General features: G+C 30.1%; 1 protein-coding gene across 1 annotated transcript; it reads right to left on the reverse strand.

The window, feature by feature from the left end:
- Window positions 1–1,963: 1,963 nt before the first annotated feature.
- LOC112690743 (protein SCAI) lies at window positions 1,964–17,455 on the reverse strand. Its single transcript, XM_025564817.1, has 15 exons — window positions 16,978–17,455; window positions 14,848–14,943; window positions 12,789–12,875; window positions 11,198–11,296; window positions 10,187–10,283; window positions 9,255–9,412; window positions 8,784–8,877; window positions 8,192–8,305; window positions 7,660–7,807; window positions 7,511–7,597; window positions 6,959–7,049; window positions 6,741–6,895; window positions 5,724–5,900; window positions 5,541–5,641; window positions 1,964–2,248 (listed from the first exon to the last, which is right to left on the reverse strand). The coding sequence occupies exons 1-15, from the start codon at window positions 17,082–17,084 to the stop codon at window positions 2,114–2,116; spliced, it is 1,746 nt and encodes a 581-aa protein (XP_025420602.1). The 5' UTR covers window positions 17,085–17,455; the 3' UTR covers window positions 1,964–2,113.
- Between the last annotated feature and the right edge of the window lie 7 nt (window positions 17,456–17,462).

A 17,462-nucleotide genomic window follows, 5' to 3' on the forward strand; every position in this document is an offset into this window, starting at 1 on the left:
GACGTCCAGGTTTGTCAAGTAAAAATAAACTCGACCCTTTAGCTTTGTCACGACGTGGAGTGGCCCACATCTTTCACTTTTTCCCACCCGTTTGTCGTCACAGTAACGCCAGGAAAAACAATATAAAAATTGTTTTTTCATCGAATTCGTCTCAACAAATTATTGATTATAGAATATAATACACACAATATTCAAATTATTAATAAAAATCTATTAACTTCTCATAAACGTATTGCAGTTTTCTGTACAATATTATAGATAAAACAATTTGCGGGCTATTATTATTGATTGCGTTAAATATCTAAATAAACAATCGCCTACACGTGATATACTCGTTTCCAGGAGATAACATGCGAAAATAAAGAGTTTACACAAAATAAGTACAGAAAGAAACAAACAATAACAATAATAATAATATTAGTCATTAATAATAATAATCAATAATAATAGTAATAATAATAATGAAAAAAAATCCATTTATATTAAAACTAATTTAGGACACTTGGTTTTTTATTAAGCAGCAATGTATTTGTTTTGATAACCAAGTAAAGTTTCATTATATAAATAGATAAATTAAATTTATAAAAATACTGTACTTTATTCACTAACAATTTGTATATATAATGCAATTTTAAGAATTTTTTTTTTCGTAGTACAAAATGGAAGATTTGGAAATTATTTATTAATTTAGAAAAAATTAAACTATTTATAAGAATTTTCGTTTAAAAAAAGTGTTTACGGTTTTTTCAAATTAAGTCGGTACATACGTAAACTTATAATATAATAATATATATATATATATATATATATATATATATATATATTTGCTACGTCTTATTTGTCCGTAAAAGACGCAGTGGCGTTCAACCGTATTGTATTGCTCGAATGTATTTTGATTAAACCATAACACATTAATAAGTTTCAAATATATTACAACAAAGTTAAATAGTTCATAACAGATTATAAGAAAAAAAATAAACAAGCCATATTAAGGCCTAAAATAAATGAAATATTAATCAAATATCGATGGTATATATAGCATATACATATATACCATTTACAAGGCTGAGCAAGTTAACCAATTTTTTTAACTCGTACAGTCAAGTTAATATAGAAAAAAAAAATAAGTCCGAGTTATGTTAAAAGTCAATATATAAAAAATTAACTTATTTTAGTTAACAGTTAAAATTTGACATTTTTCATAAATAATATAGACATGTATTCTGTATGGTACGCATGCATGCCAATGGCTTGCCAGTGACAGGATGCATATTCTTGGATACTTCTATTATTATTGTTATTATTTATTTCTATTTATTATTATCTTAAAATGATTTTTTTGTTATAAACAATGTTGAAATATTTTCTCAGACGATTAAAAATGTAAAAAAGGTAGTTTAATTTTGATAAAAATGGAACTTAATTCGTATACCTTTCTATAAAATTAACTTGAAATAAACGAGTTAGATACCTACACACAAGAAAAGTAACATAGGTATTAAGTTAAAAGTTAACGACAAAAATAATCGACTCGTTTTTGTAATCTCAATTAAATGTAACTTAATTTTAATTTTTGACTCGTTATGCCCTGCCTTGCATATACATACATATATATATGTATATATTATATTTATTCTACGTACTGTTATTTAACGGAACGCATAGGCACGTAATGAAACAAACAGCGAACGACAGTGGTACGTTGTTGTAAACAAAACAAACATGTGGGACAATTTATAATAATATAGAAGAAATAAATCACCGTGTTTTATACGTACGTTTGGTCAGAATTCGGATTCGAATAACCGTAACATTACTTCGTCGACTGGCTATTTCCGAACGTTTATTTCACACATACTATTGTAAAAGAGAACAAATATATATTTTTATATATATATATATAAGTTTTACACGGATTCCACGGTATTAATATTTTGTACAATATTTTTATAAACAAATATATGGTACGCTACGCACTATGTATTAAAATAAAATAACAACAATAATAATAATAATAATAATAATTATTATTTTTATACTGGAAGAAGTTGACAACAGCCGCCGAGCCGTACGTTGTGGGCGAACAACATCGGTTGTGGTGGGCCGTAGAGGATCATTCGAAGTTCTCGAAATGAGACAGAACATCCAGGTGTTTGGCCAGCTCTCTGACATATTTCTTTAAAGATATCTCGTCTAAAAAGCTGGCCAACGGTAAAGGTGGTTGGCACCGTGGAAGATACTGTTCTCCCTGCAACACACAAAACGCACATCCATTATGATGGTCCCGGTGGTAAAATTTAGTGACTATTATGCATAGTGATGGTCATTTATTACCCAAGTCCAACAAAGTACTATATAAATAATTTTATATTATATTATTAAATCATTATGGTGTCTTATTGGAATGTCTCTATAAATGTATCGTATCCCAATTGGAAATGTATGTCTTATGCCGACATTTACAAAGGGCATGGTACTGCGCCTGCATTGGCTACCCAACAATTGGCAGGCCATTATGGGCACAGTAATGGCCTCAAAATTATCTAGTACTACACTAGTGCTGGAAAACTAGTACTATCAGCCAGTAATGACTCAATACTGGCATATCACGGGTCCTGTATGAATTGCTAGTAAAGGCCAGTCAGTGTATCTTATAGTTATGCCGAGTGTTGGCGGAATACTGGCATACTACGGGCCCAACATAAACTATTAGTAATGGCTAGTATTAGTCTTATGTTTATAGTATAACGTCTAAACATCTCATATGCTGCTTCTGTATCTTTAGCCATTACGGTTAATAACGTTTCACATGACTTAGTCGCACTACATAGTTGTTAACAAACTTGTGTATAGATACGGCCTCATGCGCATTGGATGCGAAAAAATTAAATGTTTTTTGCGTTTAGTGCGAAGAAAAAAAATATACCTAATTCGATTTCACTGAAAAATCGAAAGCGTTTGTTTATTCTGATTATTTACGAGTTAATGTTGTGATCGTTACGGCGTTTACTTTATGTTTTTAAAATCATTCAAGAGGATAGTAAAACTACACAAATAAATGGTTCACTTGACAGAGAAAGCGATGGGTAATTTAAATTAAAAAAAAACGTAGAGCACGTGAACTCTACGAATAACGTTAACGGTTCATGGACAATCTTCATGTCTAATATTTTTCGTAATTTTACTGTCAAAGTTCAAGATAATTATGGTTAATAACATAGTTGGCACTGATATATAATACCATGCTTTCACAAATTGCAAATCAACATATTGCCATATACGTAATTTTGCAAAAATATCGTATAATCCGTAAAATCTGTTGCGTAATTACTATTATAATTTAAATTATCATACCCATATTATTTAGGTTAAATGAAACAGTTTTATGATATTGACGACGATTTTAGGGTTATTCGATTCAGGAATATTTTCATATTTGTCTTTTAGGTTCATGGATTTTTAAAGAAAAAATATTATTTTGTTTGAATAATGTGTTCAGTAAGTTAAAAAAATTAATCTAATTTTTCTTTTTCTTTACGATGAAAGTGGCAAAATTATTTTAAATTATTTTAGTCTATAATAATAAATAGGTATTCAATATAAAACACTAAATCAAAACTCAAATAATAATACTATTTTATGATAGCAAAAATGCCCAAATGTTTTTTCCTACATCCTCCTTGAAAGATATTTTTTAATAATAGAAAAAAGCTTTTTATATACAGATGAATAGCTTTGACATAATAGTATTAAGAGTAAAAGTAGCAGCTAGCATACAATACATATAATACTTAACACTTTAAGTACCCGCAAGTATAAGTAAGTACTTAAAAATAAAATATTAGGTTATACTATATTATATTTCAAGGTTGATTTAAATTGTTACTATTAAAGTCATAATTCTGTTTTTAGATTCTGAGTGAAACGAGATATTTTTAGGTTATACCAATTTGTGTTTCTTTTTCTATCAATGTATAAATGATTTTGATAAGAAGGATTGCTTCGATCGTAACCAATAAGAAGTTAAAAAAAAATTTTACCTAGTCAGTACTTTAAGGTGAGTTATTTAACGAATTTTCGAACAGCATTTTTAATAACTGTGAAAAAATTAACTCAAAATTACGAAAATTGACAACATTTATGATTTACTGATTATCCACAACATCAAATTTTATTTTTCATTCTAACTCAAAAAAATAATAACTTTAAAAACTTGAAATATTCACTAAATACTTGTATCACCATTCACTTTACAAATAGATAGTATAATTAAAAAAAAAAAAAATGTTTTAGCTCTTTATATAATAATTTAAATTTCATGATTTCTTAGGTCTTTTTAAAAATACCGATAACATAATTTTAATTTGTCAAATGTCATCGTATAGATCTATAATTTATGAAAATAAATTTCACGATCGTTTAAATATAAAATGATGACAAAACCATAAAAATCATTAAGATCCATTAAATTTTTGTAGTAAAAAATTAAGGTTTATCTAAGGTTTAAAAATTAGTGGACAAGGTTTTCTCATAAGATTTTTTTTTGTAGTAAAAAAAAAAATTATAAAAATTTCCAGAAAGTTACAAACAAGTTTGATAAGCGTTATAAAATGAAATTGGTGATATTGAATATTTCAACGAATTTTCAATTAATAATTTTAATGATTTAGTTACCTTATACTCGTAAATATATTATTTAATGTATTAAATAAGTATTTTTTCGAGAGCAATGGTACATACTGCAATATTATTAACCCATCTCTGTATCTCATCCGATCATGAAGTCTCATTTAGTTAAGGAGTTTCAATCTTATTTTAAAAATAAATTTATAGAAGGATTTTTAATGCTTCAATTTCATAGTTAAAACATGTCCTATTAAATAGAGAACGAATAATTTATATATTTTCATTTATCTTATAAACATATAAAGATTATATATACTCGTATATATATTAAAGTATAATTTAGTCAACGCGTTTAGTAGAAAGGTAATTAATACTATTAATAAAATAAATTTTATGATGTAAAACATTAAAGTTAAATGCATAAAATAAGAATTTATATTTTTCTGTTATATTTATGACAAAGGAAAAAAAAAAAATTATATTCGAGTATCTTTTTGCAATTAAAAACGTATTCAACAAATAACGAAATTTATTTTAATAGATTTTAAAGAACTATTAGATTTTATATAGTGTTGTAACAGTGTGAAGCGTAACGTTAATATATTTTTGTATTTTGGTACTCAAAAATAGCTCATTTAATTATCTTATTATACGTAACGTTTTTTTATGATGCATTGCTACTTTTTTATGCCAATGCAAGATGTCTAAATTAAAACAGATATAATATGTGATTATAGTGTAGAGTTAACATATTATCTTAATACATTATAAATTAACATATCCATCATTCGTATGCAGTAAAGTGTTGACGAAAGCGCGCAGTGCATCGTTACTTATATTCACTTATTCGAAACTAATATTAACTTTAGACGATTTACGGTGGTAAATATAAATCTAATTTTCATTCAACTCACATTAAATGCCCGATGATGACGCAGGACAACGTGACAAAAGACGTACCGCAACAGCAGCAGCCTCAAAAAGTCGTCACCGAAGAACTGTATGTAAGACACATCTAAAATAAGAAATAGAACATTTAGCATGAGTATTGTTTTTTTTTTTTTTTACTTTTGAATAATTGATTGTGTTATGTATACCTGGTTTCACTTTACTAGTAAATAAACGACTAGCTTCCGTGATAAATCTATCTACATACGAGTTGGCCCTCTCCCACAAGTGCATTTTAACTGTTAGAATATTGCATATTAAACAGAACGCAGTCAAAGGGCTATGCAAGAATAGCGTGAACAAACTTCCGTTGTGCTGTAGTTGTTCTGTTGAAGAAAAAATATAAGATTAGGCATTCGAATGGTAAAATTACTCACCTATTCTAATACAAATTTATAAAAATAGTTAAACACAAGTCTCGTGGTATTTACCAAATGTTTCGCATTAGTAGTTATTACTCAGACTTTATAACTACGAGTATAAAGTAGCAAATACTATCTTGTATTTTAGTAAATTTTTAATATTTTATTTTATTTTTTTTTAGTTTCTAGTAATCATATATTTTAATTTACTCATATCACGTGTGTGGCACTTTTATATTTTGATTCAATGAATTATCATTAATAAAATAATAAAAAATAAAATTAGTTAATGGTTAATACTTGTAAATTAGTATATAAATAAATATTTTATATATAGAAATAAATAAATAAATACATTTTTAGCCTGGAATATTATTTTAATTTTGATGTACGACCGGTTTCGAATTAAAAATTGTACATAGAAATATGGATAATTTATAATACAAACACTTTCAGACAATAGTATTCTACCGGCTTTTATTATAATTTTTTATTTTTTTTTTTTTTTTATACAAATATATTTATGTTTATATTGTAACTTATATAAGTATGAAGCTCAAATTTATAATTATATATACATTTTAAAAATATTTTCCCAAAACTTATACCTTTTTGTTGTTTAATTCAATTTTGCTAACTAAAAATTATTATACAACTCTTGTTTTGTTTTACTCTAATCCTTTCAGAATTTAGTTGCAAAACATGAACTGCATTACAATTCAAACATGTAGGTTAAATTACTTTTATATACATGAATATACAAGTATGTATTTATATATATTTATACATGATGTTTTTTCTTACCGTGTAGTTTATCCGGTAACTCTTGAGGAGACATAAGCACAACAAACGGGTGTCCAAAATACCTCGGTATGTATTGAAAAGCAAAACTATTATCGGAATCGATAATTACAAATAATGGCTTTCTAGTGAACGGATAAAGATCTCCAGGATATAAGCTAATAAATAAACAATAACGCTTAGTCTTTGTAATGGTTTAGACACATTTTACGATTTCTTACCAATGAATTTCTTTCACGTGCACACCTTTTTTATTGGTCAGTTCCATTTCTCGTTTGCTACTAGCCATGATACCTCCACAATCGTAACCCACTGAAAAAGAAAATTATACTTTAAATAGCATCGATAATAAAATGGTTTAAACATTTTGAAACAATAAGCACACACTAAAGTATATTAATTAAACATTTTTACTTTTTAACGCTGTTGCGAACAAAATAATATCGACAAGCCATATATAGTTTACGTATTCTAATGGACACATAATATTTTTTTTTTAATGTTGATCGTCAAAACAATAAATAATATCTTCATAAGGTTAGGGAGCATATAAAATGTAATATTATGGATTGTCACGTTTAAAAAACTACTGTAACACTGTACTAATGAACTCGTTCACTCGGGAGTTAAGATTTCGGGGTACACAGTGTGATTTTTAAATGAAATGTATCAACAATTCAATAATGCTTTATCGTGCCCGGTATATAGTATTTATAGATCAAAATATTGACAATTTCAATACGTCATAATATTTATATTTTATATGTACTTACAATCGTTAACGTGTTTTGATGTTTGAAAGCACCCGTCTGCCGAAACATACATGAGCAGCACACCATTTGCCGGAAGTTCTTTAAAACCTTTAATATCAAATTAATAAAACATTAATTACAATACATATGAAATTTGAACCTATTCAAACCTGTAGCTAGAAACATCATTATTTGAGTAATAGTCGGTTTGTAAAGTATATATTTGTGAGGATTTTCTCTTCTAGAACTATTTACGTCATGATTGGCCATCATTGGATACGCTAAGGTTTTATTACTGGTAATTGAGTAACTTTTTTCCTATAACATACAATGGTACTGATGACATTAGTTAATAATTATTGTATATATTATTGTCATATATATATTTTCGTTGTATAGTTATAATTAGGAATGTAATTTATGACGAATAGATTTTTACGAATAAATAACATTGTTCATCAGTTAAAATTATATTATATGTAAAAAGAGATAATTAGTTGAATAATTTTTCAATTATAAGTCTTCAACATAGAGATCAAAAATAATTTTAAATTCATCTACTGTATTCTAAGACTTATAAAAGTACATCTACATAATGTAAATATATATATATTTTTTTAATAATATTTATTTAATAATCTTGCAAAAATAAAAATAAAATAATAAAACCATTAAAATTTGAATCCTAAAACGGTTACTTTCGAACGATGCTCTCGAAGGGGGATCCGATACGTGATTTATTTCATCTCGATTTTTTTCCCTTTCTAGCGTCTGCATCATTCGGAACATATCAATAGTCATTTCGCTGAACTTGACCTATACAACGAACAAACCAGTCAATATAGTATTTTTTTTATGTTTTCATATCAATTTAGTATTAATAATAATAATAATAATTTATTGTATTATTAATATTTTACGTCGGTAGGTACAAAGTGATTTTTATTACGTACAACGTTTAGAAATTTATATCATTATTTATATTATTAATTGTATAATTAGAAAGTCAATCGATAAAACAAATTTAAACTTTAAATAGGATAATGGAAGTACTTGTATAACTATCAATAGCTAAATAATGGTTCGATATTAGATCGTCAAAGTTATTAACAAAAAACAATATTTTTCTTCAAAACTTTAGAAATTAAAAATTAAGTGCCATTTGAAAAAAATGAACACAATGTTTATGCATAAAAATTATGTAGTATTATATCATAATGTGATTTTGTTAACTAACGTTTGAAATTGAAAAAATCACCCCACAAAAATATTTAAAACTTCCCCCATCCCTAACCTGTTCTGATGCGTTTCCTATGAGTATAATTTCTTGCAACGACAGATTCATCATCGTAGATTTTTCCACTGGTGGTGTCGTTAGTGGAGTTAATCTGTAAACAAGTATAAAAGTGTTTCATTAGTATACATACATAAATATTATATATACATGGGGTGTGCGTGTAAAACACGTATAAGGAAAACGAATCATGCGTTAACGCTTTTTCACGTTGTGAGGTATCATTTGCACGGCCGAATAATACGAGAATATTGAATGTCAACTGTTAAAAAAAGGAAATCGTAAAGGTGCAGGATTGTATAATACGAAAACTGCAAATTCAACATAATAATAATAATATATACGAATGCCCGTGTGGCAAGGTCACGTGTACGTTTCGAAGTTGTAGGGGCAATGGGGAAAAGGGTTGAAAGGAATGAATCGTGTCGTGTTTGATCAACTTTTTTTTATTTTTGGATTTTAATATTATACCTGTGCGAAAGTATGACGCTGCTCTGGTCGGCATGTATAACGTTCACTATGCTATCGGCTTTCACGAATGTTTTTATTTCTTCCAAAACCAAAGACCATTCCAGCTGGTCGTCCGGTTCGTATGTACTCGTGTAGTCTACGATTTGTTTGTCTAGCTCCTTTGAGTGAGAAAAAAAAATTAAAATGTGTTAAACCGAATAAAACGCGATGCTACTACAATGTGTAATGAAACACGTTATCGATTTTTCTGTATTAATTATAATAGAACACGAGGGGGAGATTTTGTCGTCATCACACCGTGGCTCGTGTAGACACATTCTGTGGTAGTTTTTTTTTTTTTATATTATTAGAAAAATTCTCACATAAAGGACTTCATGATAAATTTATTGGCCTATATTTCTATAAAATTTTGAAGTGAAACACGTAGAATAATTATACTAATTTATAATATAAATTTTGGAATAATTCATGAAAATTAAGCCAACTGCTTATGTAAATTTTTAACAATGGTTTATAAGCTAATGGTTTAATACACTTATATATAATTGATATATTATTAAGTAACATTTAGCTACTGATTGGCATGGTAATATTTATCCTAATAAGTTTTTAAGATTACATTTTTGTTTCTTCTGAATTTAAACTTTGAACTTTCATGACTTTGAAAAAGTTTTCGTTTCTTATTTGATTTAATATTAATTTAAATCTGTGAAAGTGTGCTGAAATGCCTGTTCTCTGTTAAGTGTAAAAATTAATTATTTTCTAGCACGGTAAATATCTATTCGATAATAGATTACGTGCCGTCAGAAGTGTTTATGTGTGCCATAAATAGTTTATTAATTATTAATTATTATTATAAACAAGAAAAGTAATATTTTTATATTTGTTGATGTCGTTATTTTCAAATATTTTTTCAAAACTACAATACTTACAGCCAATAGTTCCCGGATGGCTCCTACTCTTCGAAGTAGCAGGCAAACTACAATAAACCTAGCGTAGTACCTTAGTTTCTTTACCATTAAATCAGATCTGAAATAAATATAAAATTTATATCGTTCATTAAAATGGGTCTATGTTAGAGAAAAATAGGCTAAGCTATATTTATGGTCTAAGTAACGGAAAAAGTAACAGACAATTTACACTTTTGAACACGCAAAGCGTTAGTGTTTGTACATCTATGAAGTAAGCGACAAACTATTATACAGTATATTACGTTTTTTTTATTATCGAAAACGATATATTTTCTATCTCTCAAAAAGTATAAAAATATATCACTACATTATTATTTCCGTCCATATGAAAGGAACTGAGAGGAATTTTCTCCTTTATCTTTTAGGTAACAATATAAAGCATTTACCAAGTACGTAATGTGTGATTTTATAAAATAATAATTACAACTATATGAATACATTTATCGGCTAACCTGCCCTGAGTTTTTCTTGTTAATTGCTATGTATTATTCGACATCATAGCTGATAATTAAGCTACTAAATTATGATTGATATATTTATTACATTTTACAGGTTATATAAGTAATGTCCTCGGTGGGCCACCAAATATAAAAGTACGTATAATATCAATATTAATCTAATAGTGTTAGATAATAATAACGCTATTATTAAAAAAATTAAAAAACATTAGTTCATTAAACACATTATATTTATCTCTTGTCAGGTTTCATCATGAGTTATCCTCAATTCTTTGGTCACCAAGTTATTCTTCATATAAAAATATTATTGAAAATGTTCAATATAAATTTTTAAAGATATTATATTATAAATTAAATATGCCTATTTCAAGAGACTTGTATGATATCAAAATTTCCCATCTAAAACTTAAATTTTACTTTTTTTTTATTTTTATTATTTTGTTTAATTTTAAAAAAACGAGCCACATTAAATATTTTCGCAAGCTATATATGGTATGTATTTATCAAAACTCACCTATCTTCCTGAGATACTCGAGAGTAATATTGTCGTCCTCTTATCGCCGAATAAAACGAATACGCCTCGTTTAAGTTGTTCGTATCGCTTGTTCTAAGGCTGAAACAAATTGTAAACATTATCCTAGAATATAAAATTATCTATAATTATAATAATGAATTTTATATACAAGTATTATGGCGGAAAGTACAATTATTTGTTTTACACATGAGTCTTTGTAAAAACTTAAATGGCGTTGTCTTCCTTTCCTTACTGACCGAATTTTTTAATATATTTTTTGTCATGTATTTGAACAATAAAATAAGTATTAAATATAAATTAATGTTCTATTACAATAATAAAGAATTGTTTGCATAGTAAAATTTAATTTTTATATTAAGTTAATTAAGGAATAAAAATTTAATTGCAATTAAAAATAAGATATAATCATTAATAATGAAAAAAATATGATTTCAATAATAGCTAATTACCAACTACTTTATCACTTCCTATTCGTTAAGAAGTCTTAGTTGTACCACGGTACACGGAATATATAGGCTGCTAAATATATTTGTTCTATTATTTTTTATATTATTTATTGTTGTATTATATTATACTTATGTTGTCGGAGGATTTTTATATAATATTGTAAATTACTCTACTACAGTAATATATATAAAACATGTGTAGTAGTTATTATTTTCATACCAACATTTATGTTTTATTATATTGATTAATTGATTTATATATTAAATAGTATACATTTGATTTGCCCTATTTCGAAGAGATATACATTAAATTAGTGTCCTTAAAAATATCTGATCCAAGCTAAATTGGCTTGCTCCACACGCACACATAATACATGGTAATTGTATATTCGGATCCCGTATAATGAAAATGTATAATATCGTACAATGACCAAAGGGTTTTAAACCGATAAGTGAATTGTGTATATAAAAAATAGTAATAATAATAATAATAATAAATAATCTCGTCACGCTTGACATGTTACCACACTATTGTTTTATACTTGAAAACTATACCCGCTAAAAAAAGAGGGAAAAAATCCGTTATAAAAGACCTACAAACCCACGAGTCATGTTCCAACTATGACCGTTTGCATCGATTTTACGCATTATATTAAAGAACCTAATACAGTATAATGTGAGTGTGTGAACATGTGAATATGGTATAATTGCCTCACCACATCACCAGGGTAATGGTGTAAAATGGTATTTATGTATTTTTTTTTCACGAGATTTTTTTTTCGAGTGGATAGATAGATTTATGCAATTAAAACCCTTGTCCGATTATTTATAAGTATATAACCTAAAAAATCACTTACAATCTCGAATAAATAAGGCACCATCGTCGAATTCGAAATTAATTCAATTGCTGGTTTGCCCTTTAGGTGTTTTCATGGGGACACGCACGGATACGCATACAATCTCCTACCTATTTTTTTCCCTCCGTGTTCTAAGTACTCACTCGTAAACGATCAATAATTATGGGCTCATCGGTTACAGTGTGACATTCTTTACGTCCAATTGAAGATATCAATATTACACATTCATCGTACATATCGTATATCTTATATTATATTTATACTCACTAGTAATGATAGTACAGTTGACCTATTTTCGAGGCTATTTCACCTATTTGCCATCGCTTTAAGCCATACTTTGTATCCAACACTTGCCTGCAACAAAACAATCGTATACGTTATCGACGAAAATAATACTTTTTATTCTGCGTTACACAAATTTATTATTAAGGCCATGAAATATGTCCAAAATATATTATACAGCCATCTTTTAGTTCAATTTCAGTGGAAAAAATTGGATCGATAAAAATCCAGTGACATAGGTACGAAAAAATGCCTTCTGGAGAGATAACAATATTATGATGATTAAAGCAATAAACCGTGACCAAGTATTACGTGAAGTCTATTGCAAGAAATTTTAATTTTTAACTGAATACCAACATTTATTGGCGAACGGAAGCGGATTTAATTCTCATTAACCTGCTTCTATAAATATGCCAACAACAAAACAACTCATTTCGCTACGCCCCTTGTGCAAAAAAAAAAAAAATCCAGCACGTACACAGTACAAAAATATATACTTAATCTGTTTGACGTTTCAAATAATTCCTATAGTTTTTGTAAATCATTACAGGCGTAGTTAGCCACAGATATACACGCCCGATTTAAAGGAATGTAAAACAATAATATTACGTCATTATCAAAATACTAGAGGAGCCATGCTCAGACTCCTATGAAATGTATGCTTCGTTAGTAATAACGATTATACTTTATTAGTAAAAGTAACACGTATATTATATACTGATCTTTTAAGTTAAATATGATACATGTATAATGTACATGACACTGTAGTACCTACCTAAAATTTTACGGTTATTAACAATCTTTTTACCTTTCCTGGACTAAAATGTAAATCTATCAATCGAATTGAATAACAAGAGTTTTTTCGAGTATTTAATTAAAAACTATAGTCAATAAAATAAAAAAGTTGATATCCTTTAGAATCTTCTTTGGTGCTAAAGAACCTATTAATGAGGTATGAGTCAGATTTATCTAATATTTTATTAAAAAGAGAAATTATTTTTCGAACGTTCCAGATTAACTTTTCTAACCGATCACCTTTTATTTATAAAACCGAGTGTATTGATAAAAAGTCATCTTGTTAAACATCATAAAATATTTACAAACAGAATACAAAATCAGCTGTAGTTTGTTTTTAACTTTAAATCGTTTACTCACTCAGAACAATTTAATAACATGCGTCAATTTTCATACTTTGTAGCACAGTAACATACACGTATTTATTAATCATTATAATGTAGTGTGTCGGATATAAAAAAATAATGTTATCATAAATGCAGGCGTAGATACAAGATTTTTAATTTGAGAAGGGGATGTCATCGATATAAATCATCATATTTGATAAATATGTGGTAGGTATTGCCAAAGCGAGAGGGCTATTATATGATCCTTTAAATAATCATTGAAAATGTAAAACATTTTTCGGCCTTCATCTACAATTTTTCGTATAACTAGTATTATTTAGGATTTTTCTTCTTGAACATTTTCTATTTATGTTGTCGGTATTATTTCGCACTTGATTTCAAATTGAAACTTTCAATAATAATAATTCAGAGTGATAAAAAGTAATTAACAATTTAATAATGACTTCTTTAGGACACACATGATTCTATATTCTCAGTGCTGTAAAACTGGGTGTGCAGAGGGTGCATTGCACATAGGCTCCGGGCCTCTAACTATATATTATGGGGCCTCAAAAGATCAAATGCTCAAAAAGGTTTGATGATTAAGGGCTTAAAGGTTTTGATTTGCACACAGGCCTTGAGTGGTTAGTTACTGCATTTATATATCCTCCTTTAAAATTGCACTTGCATTAACGAAGTAAAAATGTATGTTGAAAAATAAACATTAATGTATTATACTTTTAACATTTGGACTTTTCTTCTTTTTTTTTTACATACATATTAGGATTTATATTTCGCATGAATATTATATACATTTAATGTATTTATAGCCGTATTGGTATAAGGTTGTGTCTTTTTTACATAAAAAGGTACACTAGAAATGTAATAATCGTGTTGAAATGCATACATATATTATTAATTACCTATGTTGCTGCTGAAACTTCCAAAGTTTTGTGTAAACGTCGAAAGTCTTGCCAAAATACCCTTGCCAGATTTTCTGACCGCATTGTGGAAGGTCTCTGTGAAAAAAAATAGTTTCTTATTAAGGAACAATTATTGAAAAATTAATACTAATATTTAAATTTAAAAATGACACATTTCGTATGGTTTCGCAATTCGAAAATGAACGCAGCGGATCTTGTATGAGTGCGTATGCTGAATTATACAATGTATACGAATTACAATATAAACTCATACCACAAGCCTATTCAACTTTCTCTGCAACCCCTCGGTTTCGTACACCCATACCCACACACCCACACACACATACACACATGCATATGTTTATACAATGATAAAGTGAATATATATATCTACAATGAACAGTGATAAAACTACATTGCCAGATATGCGTGTGAGATTGAATAAAATCAAATCGCAAATTATGTACAAAATGGTGCTTATTTATCGTTCATTTAAAAATCACGAGTAATTTGTCATTTATTTTTAGATTTCTAGTTGAATAAGATTAATATTTTTTTTTATTCATTTTTCATTGGTCTCTTACTCAGATTAACTTCCAACAAGTATACGTTACTCATATTTCCCTGATTACTTTTCATGGTTTTAACCACTCTGTATATGTACGCAATGTGACTCATCGACTTCGCGTTATTTTTTCACTACGTACACACGCCAACACACACATGCAGGGGTACAAATTAATATTACGTCACACGTAATCAAGTACGTACGGAATAAAATGGAAATTCACAGTACAAGACCCCGTGCGATTAGACTAGCCATCCCGGAACACGAGTTCATTGTCCATTTGTCGGACGGGTGTGAGATTTTTCATATTTTTCCCGTCAACAAAATGAGTCACGCAGCACGTCGTATTATTCACGACGCGCGTTTATACGGGGTTGGAAAGAACCAAGTAAAAGCTCAGCGCCGTTGTTACAGACGTCGTCACGGTACGCTTTCGTCACATCGATCAATCGAAATCATCGCTACCATCGGAAAATTCAACGTTCTACACGGGATCGGCTGCGACTCCGTAGGAACTCGCATTTTACGTCGAGTAAGCTGACGTGTTAGTGCACTGCAGGTACAAGAGTACATGCAGGATTATGTACATTGTAACTACAGTTAAACATGTGACCACGCGGTAAGTGACGAAACGAAAGATAGCGCCAGTTACCCGGTTCTGCGTGTAGAGGACGATTTATTACACACACTTACATACACACACACACACACACACACACACACACACACACACACACACAAAACACATATATTAACTAGCTTTTGGGGATAGATAGCACGAGTAAAAGTGATCGGACGGCAAGGATCGAGATCTGAGTGGTTTGAAGGACGAATAGGTGCTGGAGTCGGCTTCGTCGTTGGGCGACCTCTCGACGGACTGCAGATCATACACGACACGAAGACTAGGCGACAGGTTCGAAAACGTTCGATGAATAGCGGCAGTATAAAATATTGTAATTCCGGCTTTATCGCCAGTTATCCAAGGTCACGATATGCGGCACTTAATCAGAGCCGTTTATAGGGGAGGGCAACGGGACCATCTTGACCCAGGTCCCATTGTTGGAATATTTTTTCAAGGGTCTCCCATAAAGTCTTGATGTAAAATAACTAATAATCAAGCCTCGATCTCACTGAACAATTTTACACGCCAAGTGTCGGCGATTTAAGTCGCGCACGTGCGAGCATGTGGCGACTCGTCCGATTACATTGAGCGATTATATAACAAATAATAAGAATAATATTCAATTCTATTACATAAATATGTAATGCAGTACATACATTTAGAGGAGCTTAATTGGTTAAGGTTTGGAAAAATACGTTTGCAAGAATTTTTTTATTGTCTGTGAGTATTTTGTTTATCATATCTTATTATTATGGTCGAAGGGCTCTCAAAATCAAAATTTGCCCCTGGCCCCGAAAATTCTTGGGACGGCCCTGCACTTAACGATTAGAACCGTCGTCGACGAACGGTGAGAGAATGCGACTTGATACGGTGCCGTCCACCTCCCCCGCCCGGTGTTGGCCCCGACTCTAGCCCGCGCGGACACGTATGGGAGACTCACCGGAGCCCGTTGAATAACTGTTTCGACTGTTCGAGCAGTTGACAAAACTCGACGACAATCTTCCGCTCGTGGTCATCCATGCTGGCCATCGTTGCGGCCACGACCATAATTAACACGTACAACAGTGTCGAGAGACGTCCAGTGACGGTACGAGCCACCGCCGCGGTCACGCCGCCGCGTCGTCGCCGTAGTCGCCGTAACAGTCGACCGACGCAACAACAACAACAACAACAACAACTACAGGCGCAGCAGCCGCCGCCGTAGCCGTCGTCCTCGGTGCAGCCGTGCGCCCAGCGCCGGCACCGATCACGTAGCGCTCCTGGGACGCGGTCGTGCAGCCGCAGCCCGTGACGGCGATGTCCCAGCGGTCGGGCGACAGCAGCAGCGGCAGCCGCGCCACGTCGTCGGCCGCTTGACGGCCTCGCGGCCCATGTCGCAGCGGCCCGTCAACGGCGGACCGTCGTCATCTGCGGCGCCCGCGCGCC

Source organism: Sipha flava, unplaced genomic scaffold (genome assembly GCF_003268045.1).
Source record: "Sipha flava isolate LNK unplaced genomic scaffold, YSA_version1 51_pilon_pilon, whole genome shotgun sequence".
NCBI classification, from domain to species: domain Eukaryota; kingdom Metazoa; phylum Arthropoda; class Insecta; order Hemiptera; family Aphididae; genus Sipha; species Sipha flava.